The sequence below is a fragment of the Chamaea fasciata genome, unplaced genomic scaffold (genome assembly GCF_029207755.1).
Source record: "Chamaea fasciata isolate MVZ Bird 193981 ecotype frontalis unplaced genomic scaffold, bChaFas1.0.hap1 SCAF_13, whole genome shotgun sequence".
Lineage (NCBI taxonomy): Eukaryota > Metazoa > Chordata > Aves > Passeriformes > Sylviidae > Chamaea > Chamaea fasciata.
Genome location: NW_027094098.1, coordinates 7,335,754 through 7,354,152, shown reverse-complemented (window position 1 = coordinate 7,354,152; position 18,399 = coordinate 7,335,754). Strand labels below are relative to the sequence as shown.

At 37.8% G+C, this 18,399-nt stretch overlaps 1 protein-coding gene across 2 annotated transcripts in view; it reads right to left on the bottom strand.

Annotated features, from left to right (window-relative positions):
• Positions 1 to 18,399, bottom strand: part of CACNA2D3 (calcium voltage-gated channel auxiliary subunit alpha2delta 3) — a 394,699-nt gene that overhangs the window by 264,059 nt on the left and 112,241 nt on the right. For both annotated transcript variants that reach the window (XM_066195341.1, XM_066195342.1), the window contains exon 4: positions 8,031 to 8,090. In XM_066195341.1, the coding sequence (XP_066051438.1) occupies positions 8,031 to 8,090 (60 nt within the window). The remainder of the gene's footprint in view (positions 1 to 8,030; positions 8,091 to 18,399) is intronic.

Sequence of the window (18,399 nt, the reverse complement as noted above, 5' to 3'; positions counted from 1 at the left end):
ACCTAAGTGATTATGAGTTGCTCTGAAGCAGAGGTTTCTCTTGCTCAGGAAAACCTTTGGGATGTCTCAATGTTTAATCAGAGAACCTGAAATGTTGAAAACACTCACGGGATTATAAAGCTATTTCGTTCTCCTTGCTGGTAGCAAGCAAACATAATAAAGGACCAAATAAATATAAAAGGTAAAATCTCAGGAAAACAGCATTATCAGCCCAGTCATACAGATCTTTGACAACTCCAGGTTTCAGATTTCTGTAAGGTAATTTACAGCAGGTATCGTGAGACAAAAGCACTGTGTCCATATTTGATGGGTAGAACTTAATTTATAGAGTGTTCTTCAGTACACACCTCACACGCTTCAGATAGAGACTGCAGTTCCAGGAGAGGCTGGCAAGAACAAATCCAGAAATGTCTGGAAACTACTTCTGGCTTAAGGGTACCAAGAGGACAAGTCCTGTAGCTGAAGTGAGAGCCACCAACCTCCAGAAACCTGTGCCAAACTTCCTCAGAAGCAGAGAACATCATTTGCAGTAACAAATACAGACCAGAGCTGCCGGTTCCTCTGCTAACACCATGTAGACAGGACAGCTATTGAACCAGACAGGCAGAGAATTACTGTTCCTTTTGGATGGGACCCTTATCTAAGGCAGAACTGCACCAAAATTACAAAATTGCTGGAAAATCATCTCTCCTGCATCTCTGCTTCTGAGACATCAAGATAAATTTTGCTCTTCTGTGCTCAAAGTCACTCCTTGTCAACAGAAGTTATGGACAAACAAAAATAAAATCATTCTAGTTATTAACATTTGATTTGTTTGTAGTAAGAGAACATAGTTCTTTAGCAAGATAAATGTGTGGAAGGAGGAAAAGTAATAAAAAATTATCCACTGATCATAATCTTCTTGAAACATTAAAAATATTCCCTCAGTGCTCAAACATCTCCAAACTACAAAACTCCAAAGTGCAAAAAAATTAATGAAGTCATTTGTCATTAGAAGATGAGCTAAAATATTGCTAGTCTGACTTCACAGAACCTTGTTCCTCTTTTTCTCTCCACTCTCCACAGAGTCAGAAAACATGAAATCTTTGAAATTAAAATAACCAAAAAGGTGCAAGGTCTCTCTTTCTCTGTCCTCCCTTTCTGATACTTAATCCCTGCCAAGCATGCAGAGAGAAGGCCAAGTGGAAGTCTTCCTCTGAAGATTACTTTGTGCATGAATTCTGCTGCATTTTTTAACCAGCTATATCTGAATTCACTGATGTCTTGATAGTTTCATAGCCAATTCAGTTTTCCTCTTGCCAACCTCAAAAAATAAACAGGAAAGAGTAGACAAGCTAAAATGCTCTCCATTGAAAGGGCTAAAAATCTGAAAATCAATTTGTTGCAGTGTTAGAGCAGTTGGGAAGTCCTTAATTTGAGCTCACAGAAATCAATAAGAATAATACAAAACTAAGAACTGCAAAGAGGAACCTTTTATCTCTTTCAGAAAAAAAAAAAAATTGAGTATTTTATGAAAAAAAAAATATCAAAGGAAAAAGCAACACCAAATCAAAACCCTAACAGATGCTTTTACAATTTAAATGTGGCCTGCTGGGCCTTGTAGTTCATTAGCTCACTAGACATTCACATTTCTGTGCACTTTTTCCTTCCTTTTAGCTTTAAAACTGCACTGTAATTCTTAAGAGTTTGAGCCTTTGGTGTTTCAGTCAGTTTTTACGGACATTCAGAATTCTATGCTTACTCCTTTTCCTTGATCTCCCTTATCTTTTGATCGGTATGGAAAAGTTCAAGCTATTCGGAATAAGAACCACACCTCTGCAGGTCCTGGCAGCATTTTACATCCTAGCTGTACCCAAACTATGCCTCCAGCTGGATGAACAAAGCCACAGAGACCCCCAGTGTCAGAGTGAAATAAGACCAACCCCTTGAGAGCAGATCCTGGGTGAGGCACCTCTGGAAAAAGCTCCAGAGGCAGATTTTACAGATTAATAAACTGTAGTGCTCTGCAACTACTTCTGCAGGAGTTGTGCAGAAGTTTACAGCTAAGGTTTGTGTGAGCTAGGGATCTCTTCCTCCTCTTGCCTTATTGGAAGCTCCAGCTGCAGTGTCCACATCCCACACAAACAGAGCTGAGAGCATTTGGGCCTGCAAAATATTTCAGAGAACACCTAAAAAGGAATTTAGGCTGTTTCCAGGCTTAACAGTTTAGACAAACTGAATTCTGATTTAGAAAATAAGCAGCTCGGATAAATAATCCATGAAGTCTGTCAAACTTCAGATGTTGTACTGCTGTTTTAAATGCACTTTTCAAAAAGTCATTTCAATCGCTGGTTACAAGTGCTTGAAGTCCAACAGGCTTCCCTTTCCCATTGCAGATGTTCAGAACCCTTCAAGGGCCGACTTCAGACTAGTGGACATTATTCTAACAGCCAGAAAAATATTAATAGACTGTAAATCTTGTTATCATGTGCCTCATGCAGTATTAGTGAGACAATAAATACGCAAACACACTTTTCTGAAATACTAACATAAAAGTAATGCATGTGTTATAAGATTATCTGGAATAGCTCTTCTCAATTACCTTTTGTCCTCAGATTTTTCAGTACCTGATGTCAGTGTAATTATCATCTATTTGTTTAAATTTTTATTAAATCCCTAAGCATTTAGTAATCCATCTTTTTTAATTTTTGCCTGGTATCAATATACTAAATAAACATTTAGGTCAGATTTTGGGGTTTTTTAAGTAGCATCAATTTAGATTATGATGTTATATCTATATTTAAGCTCCATATCTTACAGCTAAATTGCAAAATTAGAAAAAGTCAGGCAGCTCCCCTTAAACAATAAACTACTGAGTAATGTTACAGTTGGCGGATTAGACTCAGAAGCTGTAAACCACATGAACTGGACTAATTGTGCTCCTCAGTCCTCTTTTACTGTTTGTGCTTTCTCCTAAACAGCTGAAGTCTTAATTTTTATAGATTTTCAAAATACGTATTTGAAAAAAGTGCACTGTTCACATGTGTAAAGCACTGGAAACTCCTTAACTGTCCATCTGCTGATTTCACAAGATTTTTTATGTAGCCAACACACACAGTCTGAGAGTAAGGATGTGATTTTTCAAGGACACGAAATGCAATTTGGAGTTAACAGACAGAAAAATCTGGCAGACAGGTACCTAACTCTGGTATAGTTTTGCAAACCTTTTCCTTAAGGCTCAGCCATGTGTTATAGATCTTAGAAAAATGAATAATGAAAAACAGCCTTACACCAGTATTCCTTTTTATCCCACTAAATTAAGAGTATTCTTAAAAGAAACTAATCTTTTCCTAAAAACTATTTGAATAATCCTCTTCTAGTCTTCGCATATAAAACTGAAATAAGGTCAACCATCTTAAAACATTGGCACTTGACCCTCTCCTATCTTATGCAGGAAGTAAACCTACAACAACCTGAAAAATAAAAATCTGGTCATTCCAGTGCATCAACTGTGCACCAGCTTTCATTCTAGCAGAAAGAAATAACCTTGCTTTTTTATCATCACATCACACACATGCAGAGAAAACCTAGCAGGAATGTAAAGCAAATGAACTAACGAACTTAATTAACACACAGAAAAGAAAAGAACTACCCTGCAGATGTGTATTTGTAGTGAAATCAGTCAGTAAATGAAAAGTAGTCATGACAAAATTTTATGTTACTTCCTCCTGTCACTGGGGTCAGAAGTACAAAAACTGGATACGAGCTAAGTTATTATAAATCTTTTTTCTAAAATTAATGGGGATTTTGTCTGTCTGTAAGAAACAAAGCACAAGTTATTTTTACCGCCGCACTGAGAACTCCAGCACCAGCCCCACCGCTGAGCATCCACCTCCTGAGATTATGGAAACCCGGAAAGAGTCCAACCCTGCGAGGGGGATCCCGCCTTCCCTCTGTGCAGATGGTGCCAGCACAGGTTTGTGTGCACAGAGCAGTGACAGTGACACTGGGGCACAGTGAGCCCAGGGCTCAGCAGCCACACCAGCCCCGTGGCTGCAGGCTGAGCTGCTTCACCACCCGCAGCAGGAGGGCAGCAGCTGCTGAAACCTTGGTGCATTTTTGCTATTTAAAAGTTGACTTTCCAGTGGTTTGATGAAGTGCGGTGGGAGGAGAAAGCCTACAAACTTATGTGGTTGTATCAGCTGCATGTGTAACAAATTCTTAGGTACGTGGCAGCTCCAGAGAAGTGTTTTCCACTTCAGAGCCTCTTTCAGGGGTCTGAACATCAAATCCACCAGTGTTTCTGTGAACCATAACAAAGCAGCTCACATCTTAGGAAACACATCCCCATGCATAGAGGTAGTAGAAGAACAGGCCAAATTTCAGTTACCAATGATTATAAATTTTTTGAAAAAAAAAAAAATTAATAGATGATCTCCTAGCAGAGATGTTACCCTCTTTATTATCTTTTTCCAATTTTTTTTCTCTGGCAAATGGCTAAGCCGAGAAAACTAAAGGATGATTGTAGAATCACTTCAAAACCTGCAACAGCCAATACTCTTGTAGTCCTGCTGTGTATATAAGAAGGCAGTTGACCTCTGTGCTAGGCGTTTTTCCATTATGTTAAAGTCACCAAACTAGGGGAATGGCTTCATTTTAAAGAAAGGTGAGAACAGAGACATTCCCATATAAAGAGAAGCAATTCTTTACACCTGTGAAGATATTGTGACAGAGCCACTTGCTATAGTAATACAAATGGTAACTTCTTTTACATCCCCAAATACATTAGGCATGACTAAAGAAATTCCACTTATAAACCTGAAAATAATATTTAATAACACTGAATGACTTGCACCCATACTCATGAGGTAAGAAAACCCTAGACCGAGATTCAAATATAAGTAGCATTTAGATGGTTATTTTCTTATAACCTCACATCCCTAACAGGAAAAAAAAAATAAAAAATTAAAAAAAAAATCTTCCAAACTCCAAATATTGCAAGGTAAATCTTTAAGGTCTGCTTTCACTGATTCATAGTTTGGCCATTACTCAAACATGCAATGTATAATGCTGATGAGTTAAACATCACATCACCCATTTTGATTTATTACTCTCAATTCTCTGGGAATTTTATTTACGTTTATAACTACAAGGTTGGTGGTGCCAACAAATTCAGTCCAGGGATAGATAGTTGAGTGCTTAGACCATTACACGGAATTACAGTGTATTGATTAGAATACCTATGGAATAACTGAGGACAAAACTAATAATGTTGCTAAGAAAAATGCCCAGAAGGGATCAGGTTTTGTCTAACCGAGTAATACAGTTTCAGCATTGCTGAAGAGAATACCAGCAGTCTAAAAGGTGAAGTCTTACAGTTATTATTTTCTTTAAGTTGGTGCGTTTCTAAAGTCAATAAAAATATTAATATTATTTTATTTCTCTCTTTTATCATTTTTATGTACTAAAACAATATTGTCTATACTGTCCTCAAGACACAGAAGACCAAATTCACCACAGTGTTTCTGTGAACCGTAACAAAGCAGTTCACATCTTAGGAAACACACTCCCAAGCACAGAGGTAATAAAAGATCAGGGGGCCAAATTTCAGTTAACAATAATTATAAATTATTTGATTTTTTTTTAATAGAAAATTTCCTAGCAGAAGATGTTACCCTCTTTATTATCTTTATCCAAAACAAAAAAAAAACCCCTTTCTTTATGCGCTTTCTGAATTTCCAGAATATATGAGCACAAAGAGCACAGGCTGGTGCTATATCACATATCACTAATTCAAAGCATTTAATCCTGTCTTCCACACGTCAGCCAAAGCAACACAAATGCCAAAAAATTCCTCTTTGATTGCAGAATTGTATACACTACATATTATATAAGCCTTCTGTCCCCTTCCACTTGAATGTACACTATCAAATCATCCTGGCCATTACTTTCTATTGAGCAGATGGTATTATGAGATTTTTGATAAAGAACAACAATCACCCAGCAAGGGTTGCAAAGGGGTCGCTGAAACCAAGATTAACAATTGATTAGCTTTAATGGACCGTGACAGTAATAAACAACAGAGCTCCACACAAAGATTTGATTGTCCTGTTAATGCTGCTGACACAAATGGCTTTTAACTGGCTTCCTGAAAGTGTTAATATCGCCACAGCCTCGGCAAATGAAGGACTTTGTCAAAGTGAGAACTGTCCTGCAGTGAAGAAGCATTTACTGCGGCCCTCTAAAACATCTTCTATAAAGTGTGTTTCTGATTTATTCAGACCATAGTTCCTATTTCTCCAAGGCTGAAAGTTCAACAAAATGAAGCGCAGCATACCTCTGCAAGGCTGGAGTATAACAGAACTCAAAAGTATTTGAATACAGAACCCAGCACTCCTCGAATATACAACAATAATGTGAATTATCATTTTCAGTGGGCTTGTTTTATCCTTACTCCAACCTGGGCTGACAGATCTTTAGAATCACAGTCTTCTAAACTCAATTTTTTAATGCTTGGTTCTGATAAGTTGACTCTATTTTTTCTTCCCTTCTGCACATAAATCAGTAATTTGTATCATGCTTTTATTAAAAAAAAGTGGGTTTTGATTACTGGAAGTAATCATGGCAAAATCTGAAAACAGAGCTTAACAGATCTGTTTATTTCTTAGATAAACGTATGGGAAAATGTCTATGGAAAAAAGTCTCTGTTTCCTTTAATTCTTTAAGCCCAAAATTTAAATAGCCTTATGGCAAATATTCACATAAGGTTTTAAAATTAAAACTAGGTAGAGGCAAAGTAGACAAAACTCCACCTAACATTGCATTAAAGAAACCATAGATATAGGAATTCAATTAAAGGTAAGGAGGTATTTACTCATCTAAGCATTGAGTAAGATTTTCTGTTAAACTTTCAGTGTCAGGTTAAATTACTTGATTACTAAAATCAATTTTTTTAAAATGTGTCTTTTTTAGGCAAAGGCTTTTGTTTTAAACATTTTTAGCTGTGATCTGCCATGGTGTTGGTCCCTCCTGTGTTATGGCTAAAAGCAACACACAACAGTGGTGCACCTCTAAGGCTCCTAGGAAAAACCAGCGTTTGCTCTAGACACAGATCCAAACACAAACCACTTCCACAAATCAAGGTCATGCTAATCCCATCCCTGTGGGTCTCACCCCATCTGCAAATTCGACTCTGCAAACCAGTTCCTTACCAGCACACTGCAGACGCAACACGAGGCCAATTGATGTGTTCAAAAACATGACCTACACAGATGTTCAAGGAAATTTAAATGAAATCTCTGAAAGAGTAAGAGCCACCTGCTTGGTGCCCCAACACACAAGAACTAAGTACATAACCTGTCAAAATACTGAGCCAGCCTTCTTTAATTCTGTTATAGATGAGTAACGGGATGATTGGCTCTCGCAATTAAGGGATGAATATTGTGTGTATGTTAAGAGAAGCTTTATTGATGTATATTTTGTTATTGTGGTTTGTTGTTTGGATGTCCTCTGTTCTCCCCATGGTCCCCTTTTCCCTCCTGTATTGCTGCCAGCAGGCAGCCCAGGTTGTCCCAGACACGTGGAGGGAAGGAGGGAAGTACATGAGCCCTTTACATGGGGCAGCTGGGAATGGGGAAGGCTAAGGGGCGCGGCATGGCAACACCTGAGCTCCAATCGAGTTGCAAGAAAGCAGCCTCCACCAATGGATGGCAAAGAAGAGTTGACTGACAGACTCTGGGAGGGTTCAGGGTTGGCTGATGCAGCCCCCAGGGGCATAAAAGGCAGAGCAGCCATTTTGTAGATGAGCACGTGGCGGCGTCCCTGAGTGCTGCTCTTTTTCCTTATTCAGTCCTTTGTTGTATTTTGTTAAGGTTTAATAACTTGAAAATTTTAAAAGTGAGGGTCATTTCTCACAATTCCATTTTCTGTAATCAGCATCCTTCTATTACTTGCAATGCTTGGCATTCTACAGCAGCTCTTCAAGCAAGCTATCGTATAAACCATTATATATACTCTGATGATAAACATTCAAGAAAGAAATTATTTACTACCTGTAAGTCAGCATCAAATTCATGTTTCAGATAAGCATCTTCTGCAGCTTCAACAAGACGCTGAAAAAAAAGAAAAAATATGTTTTTGAAATAATGGATAACAACTTTATAACCTGGTGTAGAAACAGAAATTGTTTGAGCATTGTGCAATTTATCTGCTCTCATGCTTCTTTGAATAAAAATATATGATCCAGATTTTAAAAAAAGAAATAAAGGACCAAGTTTTTTAAACCCTCAGTACTCACTGTTGGTGGTACAAAACTCTAAAAACAGCTCACCCATTAATAAATAAATAAATGAATAAATAAATAAATCTATTTTTTCACCAGTGTTCAGCTTCCTGTAGCTCCCATTCTGAATTTAATTTTGAGAGAACAAAAATATATATTTGATTTAAGATGGATTTTATTTTGCAAATAGGAGCCCTTTTCAAATCTTCCTTAACATTAAAATAAGAGGTATTCCCAAATAATGCACTTGATTTCAAGAAACTGACAAAAAATGAATTTCTAAATTACACATCAACTATAAGTGATAAGAAAAATAGAGACTAGGTTTGTTTACTGAGCAGACTGAAATACTACCTTAATGTGGTACATTATCAAAAGATCTTTCTGCAATTACAAAAATAACATTTACAGAATGGCAGCAATTCAGTAGTATTTTTGCCCTCTTAATAATATCCATAACTCCTTGTACTGGAGTTATTGTTCCTCACCGTTACCATTTGACAAGAAAAAACCATGGTTGCACCAAAACACAGCTACCTGAACCATTTAATTCATAGAGGGGTTTGCTGCAGATATTCTGTTGGGAAATGACATTACACCCTTCCTAAGGTTTTACTCAGGCTTCTCTATACTTCAGAGTATTTTAACCATGGAAGAGACTCCTTCTAGTTTTAATTTAATCTGCCTGAACATTCAGATATGTACAAGCCAAAATCAAACAAAATACTCTGTGTCTTTTACTTTCTTTGCTCTATCAGACACTGGTACACACATTTTCAGATATTTTACATCACAAAGGAAGGTCCAGACTCTCATTAACAATACGCAGAGTGGGCAGCCATGCACACATTTTTTCTCCCTTTTCATAACCGTTTGCACATTTATCAAGTCTTTGGATATAAATCAAAATGAAATCAGAATTCATATTGATTGCTATACAGTTTGAGCTATAATGGAAGCTGAACCAAGAAAAATATTTCTAGTTGCCAATGCAGAACAAATGGTTGAGCAGAATGCTGATAGTTTAAGCAGAGCCATGGTGGCTGCAGGGAGGGTTTGTGCTCGCAGGGGTCTGCAGAGCAGCAGCGAGTCCCAGCCTCCCCTCGCTGCTCCATCCCATCCCCACTCACCCACGGCCAGCACCACCTAAAAACCCCAGGGCCTCTGCTGGGCTTCTTCCCCCTCCCTGCACACCCCATGAGGAGGCTCTCCAGGCTTTTCTTTAGTGCAGAATTACAATCTCAAACATACAATTAAATCCTGGAAATACTCCTGATACCTCGGCTGATACAGAGAAGCAAAAGGCTGCCTTCCCAGAGCCCTGTGCCGGGAGTACCTCCCTGACATTTCACTGGTTCCAGCTTCAAACATCTTGTCCCGTGAAAACCCAGCTGGTCACAGCAAACTCATCTGACCCAAACTGGAACTGAACAGAACTGGTTCCAACACTGGGCAAATGAAACCAGAACTGAACTGGCAGAATGTCCGAACTCGCCTTCCTATGTACAGGGGTAAAAGAACCCAAAAAGAACAACACATCCCAACCCACTGCAGGAGGGGGATCCACGGAAAAAACATTTCAAATGAAACTCTGAACTTCCGTGTCGTTGTTCCCAACTACTCCTGTACTATTTGAATAGTACCAAGAACAGACCATGCAATATGAAACATTAATGAATGTTCACTTGAGCCACAATTATTCGTCTTTAGGATCTAAAAAGGGAAGTAACACAAATCTTCTCCTCTGAGGGGTAAAGCCTTATAGCAACTGAAACAAATCCATACACATTTGAATATTCTCAGAAGCTCATCTTTAGTCAGCATGCTAGCAACCTGCTGAAAAGATTTTACAAATACAGCCCTCATTTTTCAAGCATGAAGAAGGCTTTTTATGTAAAATAACTACTCTAATTCAATGCATTACTGCAGATGTGTTTTCCTTGATTATAAAGCCATAGGTGTATTACTACTCTGTGCTCACCTCATACAAAAGTTCATGACTGATGAGTTTGAGAGTAAAAAAGTGAAAGGATCGAAAAAATTCTTCATACAGAAAAGAATACAAGGAAAGGAAAACCATATTTTTCTTCCTGTGCTGAAATACTTACTTAATCATCAAAAGAAAAATTATTATAGTATTTCATGAGATACCAGCGATATTAGATATTAGTACCTAGCGGGCTAGAAAAATAATTCACGGCTTCTTATATAGTTTGTATTGATCCCTATGTGTTTCAATTACATTTTTGCCTCAGTGAAATAAATTTAAACTAAGATTTATCCCCATATGTAAGGAATAGCGAGAGAAGCGTAAGATGGGCAATAGTAGAAACATCTGGTAACAAGGACAGCTCAGAAATGAAAAGTATTGCCTGATATTTTATTGAATTATTCCTTAAGATTTCAGTTGTTACTTTTTTTTTTTTAATGTACATTTCAGCAAGATTTTCTACAAGAAACACAACGACAAAGAAGTGAAGTGTCTACTGACAGAAATTTTTCCTTGAAGCTATAGAAGCAAATATGTAAGCACATTTTGTGTTTTGCCCTGACAAAACTAAATAAAAAAATTAAACTTTTGGTACATGAAATGGAAAAAAATACAAGCATATGCTGCATTTTCTATGTATCACTCCTTAACCACAGTTTGCTTTAAGTATCTCAACACCATTATAAAATAAACCATGAGAAATCCAGGAGAGCAACAGAAAAGGAAAGCCAATAATAAGCCCAACTCCACAAAATGACATATTCCTGGATCTACACAAATTATATCAGAATGAAGAAATTGAATGCAAATGTTTCATGGGGTTTTGTAGTATTGGGGGGGGAAGGGGGGGTTGGTTGGTTGGGGTTTTTTTTAAAGAGGTCCCCAAAGAGATGAAGCACAATGGAAAAAATTCCTTAACACTCTGCAGGCAAAAACATAAACACCACATGTAATACTGCAACTTTTTTAAATGGAGGCAAAAAATCCCTTTTAAAATATTTTAATGACTGAGCAGTTACTTAGCAATCAGTCTCAACATCAGCAGGGTTAGCAATTTTAGCTTAATAGTTTATAATGACACTCCTAATAGAAATGCCAATATATTTTCATTTGAGTAGCCATACTCTCAAATCCTTGCTGTACATATAAATGCTTCCCAAGCTGTGATTATCCTGAAGGGAATTTGGAGTTATCTGCATGCACTTACATAGAATGAATTACAAACACAGAGTGAGAGTTGGTACACTCATACCATTCAAGGGTGTTTTTAGAAAAATTTATCACTAAATCTTTAACAGTGTCTGTGTGCACATGAACTGGAAGGTCAAGGGCAGCACACAATCTTTAGATAAAGCAATTATAATGTTCTAAGGTACAGCTCAACTGAGGTTCCCCACTTAAAGAACTAATCCTTAGAACTTTCCCAATACACATAAACATGAGAAAGATGAACTGCCTGTCCCAGAATATCACAATGCAGCACGGATTAAAACAGGGCATGAAGCAAGAGATGAACAGATAACAGAACCACAAAAAAACCTCAAAACGGTCACCTAAACATAAGGTCAATGTTTTGTATGTTCAATGGTAATGAATCATAAATAACACAGAAGTAGTCAAGAGATGAAAAATAAATGTTTGTTACCTCACAGTATTCTGATGGTTTTTTTAAATAAATCACTAACCTATATCTCATATTACTTAACACGGTAATTTTCTTGACAAATGATATTATAATTTCAGTGAACTGATATTTCCAGATAAATTCTCTTTCAAGTTAGGTTGTTATAGATAGAGCAAAGGAAAGGTGAAACAGAATGGATGAGGCACAAGAAAATCCAACAAAAAGTAAGGGGTAAAGGAACAGAAATGGGAAAAAAATGTGAAAATAAAAGTTGCAAATAACAATTTCAAGAAAAGACATCACAGAAACATCCAGAGGGTCGGCTAATTATTTTAGCTTCTGAGATCTGTTCTCTTTTCATGTACTTTTTAAGGGTACAGATTATTTCTCAATGATTTTCCTTCATTAGAATCCCATTCTGTAGATTAAATAAATTAATAAGCATAATCAAACTTGAAACAGTTTCTGAAGCCCTGAACTGTGGAGGATTACTAATCTTTATCCATAAATGCTGACCAACCTTGTAGTTATAAACATAAATAAAATTCCTAGAGAATTTAAGTTATGCCCTTCTCTCTTTTTAGCTTAAAGTCTTAAAAAAAATTATATTTCATTGTTTCCTTTCTATTTTTCTGTGATGAACCGACTGCAACACATAAAACCAGAAATGCTTCTTGAAATTGCTCTTCTCAAAACCAAACTGTTACAAATCACAAAAAAGGATAGAAGATGTCTCTAATTTATGTGTAACTAGTATCAGCTAGGTACTGGTATCATCTCAGTCCATAACATAAATAGTTTATATTCCATAGTGTCAATTTAATAACATTTCATTCAAAAAATGCACTGGTATACCACAGTCATTAAAGAAGTGTAGACAAACCTTTAGGCTGCTCTTATATTCTAGCATCAAATGCATTCAACCAACAGCAAAAAACAGCCCTGAACCCTAACAAACTTTCTCAATATTTCCCATGGCATCAGATCTGTTTGAGATTCCTGAAAAACATGGAGGTTGACTTGGGATGTGTTTTGGAAGAAAACATAATAATGATCATTTCTGTAATTTTAACAGGCCTGTCTCTCTGATTCCTGTGTATGGAATTGTAACCAAGATTTCTGTCTTAATCAAATATAATGAACTTTTTAAAGAAAAACAGCAGATAACAAGAAAGGAAAACCTTTGCCTGTTTATACAACATTACTTCTTTCATATCTTGTAGCAAGGTTTCTGGTCCATTATCAGCTGAATGTTTTCTGTGTGCAGAAAATACTTACAACCACCAATAGTTACCCTTCTTCAGGTGAAATATTCAGTGCAATTTTAATAACCTTACTCTTGATTTGCATGTCTAATTTCCAATCAAACTTTATAGTAATTGAGCTGTGAATATGCCAAAAATATTTCCTAAAATGCTGCCAGATAACTATTTAAACTTAGTTCAGCAGTTGAAACTATTCCTGGGAGAGAAACAAGATTGTGTTTCCATCATCAGAGCAATTTTCTTCACTGGCTTCTCCGTGAGAAGCCTACAGCATGCATGTGGGAGCACTCAGCAATAGATCACTAAACTTTAAAAACATTACCCAGGTACCTTCCTGTGACTTCCCCATTTTGGGGTTCATTTCAGACGTGAAAAGGGGGTTTTCCTCTCCAGGAAATTTTTTAAGGCTGCAGGTGCTTTGAAAACTTCTGAAAAGGCCAGGCTGTTTTGAGAGAGAACAAGATTTATAAGCATTAAGTGAGCTTAGGTAATGTTCTGGCATGGTGCTAATTCTGCTGCTGGTCCTCCTTACTTCCTTCAGAGTCCTGGGGTTTGCTCCTTTCCCAGCTCATTTAGCAGACAAAGTAAAGAAGCCAAGAGAGATTTTGATGTTGTTCCTCAGTCTCACTTTTATTTCCCATGCCCAAACCCAGAATCACATCAGACAGCAATGAATGCCCCGATGTGCAAACCGGCTTCCCAATCTCAATGGTTTAGCACAAAAAGCTTTGCACGTGTTTGCCATAACTCATGGAGAGGCATCAGACACTGATGCTGACCTTGGAGGAATATTTGCTCCTTTCAGGAACACACACGGCTTTCGACAGGACAATGATACCAGACTGGCAGTTTGGCTGGTTCAGTCCTTGAGGATGGGGTCACACAAACACACACAGAAGATTTCCTCTCTTCAGAAGGCCTGGCAGTCTATTTTATACCCCAGACTGTTCTCCTCAGCTGTGTGGTATTTTCTAGGAAATTTGAGCACTAAAATTACTACTGCTGTGACTAAGATGCACCCAAAATTATTTAGTGCCTGTTACCTTGCTATTCAAATTCCTAGTGCTTAGATATACGCCTAAGATAGATATCAATCTTGCAATTAATGCCATACAAAAGCTGAACAAATTCCACTGCAACACAGCCAGACAATGCTCAGCCACACTAAGTGCAGCAAAGCACAATCAAAGCAGAAATTATAAATAAAGGATAAAAATAAATTAAAAGCTTAGCATATGCAATTATCGTAAATAACTTCAATTATCCACTTATATTCATTCAAAACTGGCAGATATTCAGGTCGATTGTTGTTAGAGTGCTAACTGGTTTTTTGAAGCAACAGGAGTTCAGCTTTGGCACAGTGCTGGACAAAACAGAAATGAAACTGTAAGTGGATTAAAGTACGTGAAATTCACACATTGCATAACAGTGGCTAAGACAATCCTGGAGTAATTAGATGCATTTCTACTTAACTAGGCCAACACTATATTTAATTATGGCATCTGGAGATTGCCAGGGCATTGAAGGAAAACTCCATATGAAGAAGATAACACATTTCTCTTTGCGCCAAGTTCTTCAGTGCTTCAAGGCTGCACAAAGCCAATATATCAGATATAAAATATGCAGATTATCAAATCTGCTCCTACCATGTTATTATGTCTAGCACAGAGCAGAATGAGGTGCTAAATAGGATTTTATTCCATACTTTTAATTCTGTATGTCCCAGACATCAAGGAATCAGTTCAGCTGCAGACACAACTTAGAGCTGTTCCAGGGATATTTAAAGTGTGATTAGCCTGGCCGGGGTACAGCAACACCCAGCTCCTTCAGCCACCTCTCCTGCCTCGGGGCCAAGAGGAAGATTCTTCAGCATTTTACACCAACCACACATCGACCCAAGGTTGTGTAATTCTCTGGCAACACCTTTATGTGTCCTTTTAATTTCACTTGCAACACAGCAATACAATCTGTAAAGTTTTACTTTCAATGAATAATTCACAGCCAGTGCATTTTTCTCTTCCACATAAATTTAAAAATTTAATCAAAAGGTTACTTTGTAAAACACCTTCCAAAAGCAGGGGAAGCAGGCCTGTGTATGAGTCCATAGACCCACCTGTTTACACACACCTTTCAATATATTGTCAACAGTAACCTGTAAGTGTCATTATCCTTTTTGCCCTCTCCTATACTGAAACCACTAGATTAAAACATCTGATTTATTAATCTTTTTGACACATTTAGGGTGCCACAGGTCATATTCTTTACCTGACTGTCACAATTGCTCTCCTGCTTGGATAATGCCAGACTATCTTTTCCGCATTTGAGGACAGTGAGGAAATACAGGCTGAGCAAAAATAGCTCTCCCTCAGCACTGACAGCTCTCAGCACCACTGCTGGATGATTGGCAGGTCTTGCTTGAGAAAGATTTGGGATAACTGTTTTCATGCTAATTCTTTTAATGCAAAATTCTCCTTTGGTAGGATTTATATCACCTAGCCTCATCTATTTCAAAGTTAATCATCTCTCCATAGACATCCTTCATATGTAGAGATAGAAAACTCCAAAGGTGCTGCATGTTCTATTCTAAAATAGCTCATAAGATACAGAAAGACCTTTGGAACTTTTCCTTCACTCTTTTCTTCACTAGATGTTTAACGGATTGAAACTAAGGGAGATGAATCCCACACCATATGTGCAACACAAATGAACTAAAGAGAAATGGGAATATTCCCGTGTTCACTCAACAGGGGAAAGGACACCTGAAGCAACACTTTCTCCTGACAGCAGTCCTGGGACAAGTCAAGGTGTTTCTGTTCTGTTTACATTTAGAAGCACTGAGTGAAATCAATTGTGTTTACTTTGTTCCCTCACTCAGCTTTTTCCTCACCTCTGCACTAAGGCTCGGTGCCCCAAGTTAATTCAAATTCAACTTGCAATTTGTGGTCTGCTTCAACCAAGCCAGTCATGATATACTATCCTCCTTTCAGTTTCCAACCAGATTACTGTCACACAACAGCAGAAAAAAACCCTCAAGATTTATTACTCAAAACAAAGGTCAGCTCCAGAGTTTGCAGGGACTTACTTCCATTGTCTAGCCCAGCACTCGATCACAAGGCACAGAGCCTTGTCTTCACTTTCAAACCAAGCAATGTAACGTCCATTGGACTGGTTTTTAATTCTCACAGGGTCAGGATGTCAGTTGCCAACAGATTAACTGAAAAGGAAATTTTTTAAAAACTGAAAGGAAAATGAAACACCGAGTTTTCAACTAAAAATTTCCCAGCTTCCTCTTGCAAGTAGAATTCTCTAAGATAGATATTGAGGCAAATAGAACATTATTGTGAAGATGTGAAGAAGGCAGTTGGTATCCATTTCTAAATGCGTCAGTGGTGGATTTTGCAAGCATTCACCAAAGACTTAGAAATCCAATGTTACATCTCAAGTGAAACAGGCATGGATTCAATACTGTGGATTCAATATTGCCTTCAAACACAGCCATGGCTTAGTCCTCTTCCTTCTCTTACTGAGCACAGCCCGAGACCTCCTCATGTTTCTTTCCTACTCCTCTCCTTATATCCTGAGCTCGTGAATATCACATTTGGTGTCCCAAACTCTACAGTTAAAGTTTTTCATAGTACTCTCCACTTCTTCTGTAGCACCCAGCAATTATTCTTTCTTCTTCATAACAGCTTTGGTGTTCACACTGTCAAGCATGTTCATGACCAGTCTTTTCTAGGCCCCTGCCAACTCCTCACTCTGCCGACTTCCATTTCCAATTTTCCCTGTTCCCTTTGCACCCTCATTAAGCACATCTAGAACATCTTGCACTAGCACAGTCTAATTCTGTTGCCTTTGTCTCTTTAGACCATCTCATTATTCTCCAGTCTCTGCTCTCCTTGGGGCAGTACCTTCCTCAGCCTCTCCCAAACCCATCAACAGCCCTCTTGGCTGCTGACCCTCCCATTTTTCAGTGCCCCAGCGCGAGCACAGAGAGATGAGAGCTCTCTCCTGGGTCCACAAGGCACATGGGCACACTGACAGTGCCTCAGGAGAGAGGCAGCACTGTCCCCTGCCTGCTGCTGCCTCAAGCAATAAGTAATAATCCGGCTGGGGGAAAGTCTTGTTCAACCCTGTACAGAAAATTCACAGTGTAAAGAACTTTCAAAGATTTCACTTGCAGACAGTCTTGCTGTGATACATTCCTAATGGCCATATGCCTTCATGTGTGGAGTTTCCAAATGCTAAAAACTTGATCCAGCTGGAACAGAATTTCGAAGAAAACCTTGTGTCAAGGCCTCAGCCCTGCCAATTTCAAGAGCTGGTTCCCAAGCACAGAAGTGCTACAGAGTCTTAATGAAAAGAACATCAGTATTATGTTTAAAAGAGTAAACCAATGCATTTCCCCCAGTTTCTCTCTTGTAAAAAGATGAAGTTCAAAGATAAAATTCCAAGTTTCTTTGGTCTCATGAACCATACTTTATAGTTCTGAAGACTCGGTTGCTGAGAATGCTGGAAATATTACAAAATCAACTTACAGAATAAGTGATAATTTAGTCTTTTCATTGTTTAGTATATTCTAGCTGGTCTGGTAAAAAAAGAAAAAAAAAAAAAGACTATGCTGAAACTCTCTGGCTTTGGACATTTTGGAAAAATTCCCTGGTATGGACATTTGTTCAGGCTTAGTAACTGGACATCAGTTCCATGTACCTGAACGATTTTGCTGGTACCCTATGGACGAATGCTGAAGTCCCAGAGAGTATAGGTATATCACTTTGCCAAAGTCATGATTAAATACAGACTAGCAAGTCTGTTTTCAAGTACAGACTCCATCCCATCTATTCGTTTACTTATTTTTTTAAATAAATATTTTTGCAGTAATAGTGTTTTTCATTCTGTCTTCGGAATAATATTAAACTGCCCTTGTAATTAATGGAAAATTGCAAATTCCCAAACCCAAAAGAAAGGCTGCATTGCATAGTCAAAACCTTATCTGGTTTGCTTTGTAAAGGTAATGAGTTCAAATCCAGTGGGTGTTTTGTTCCTTATTAAGAAGAGTCTTGTAACTTGTATTCTCCTAGTCACTAAAAGATTGCTATACTTTCACCTCTTAATTAGTTTTTATCAACTGAAACATTCACCATTTAATTATCGTATGCAGATTTATTTGGAAAATGAAGTAAAATATGCAACACAGCACATCATTTCCATTAAGTTTGACACACCTCTAGATTTTGGTATGGCCCAGGGAACTCATTTCATA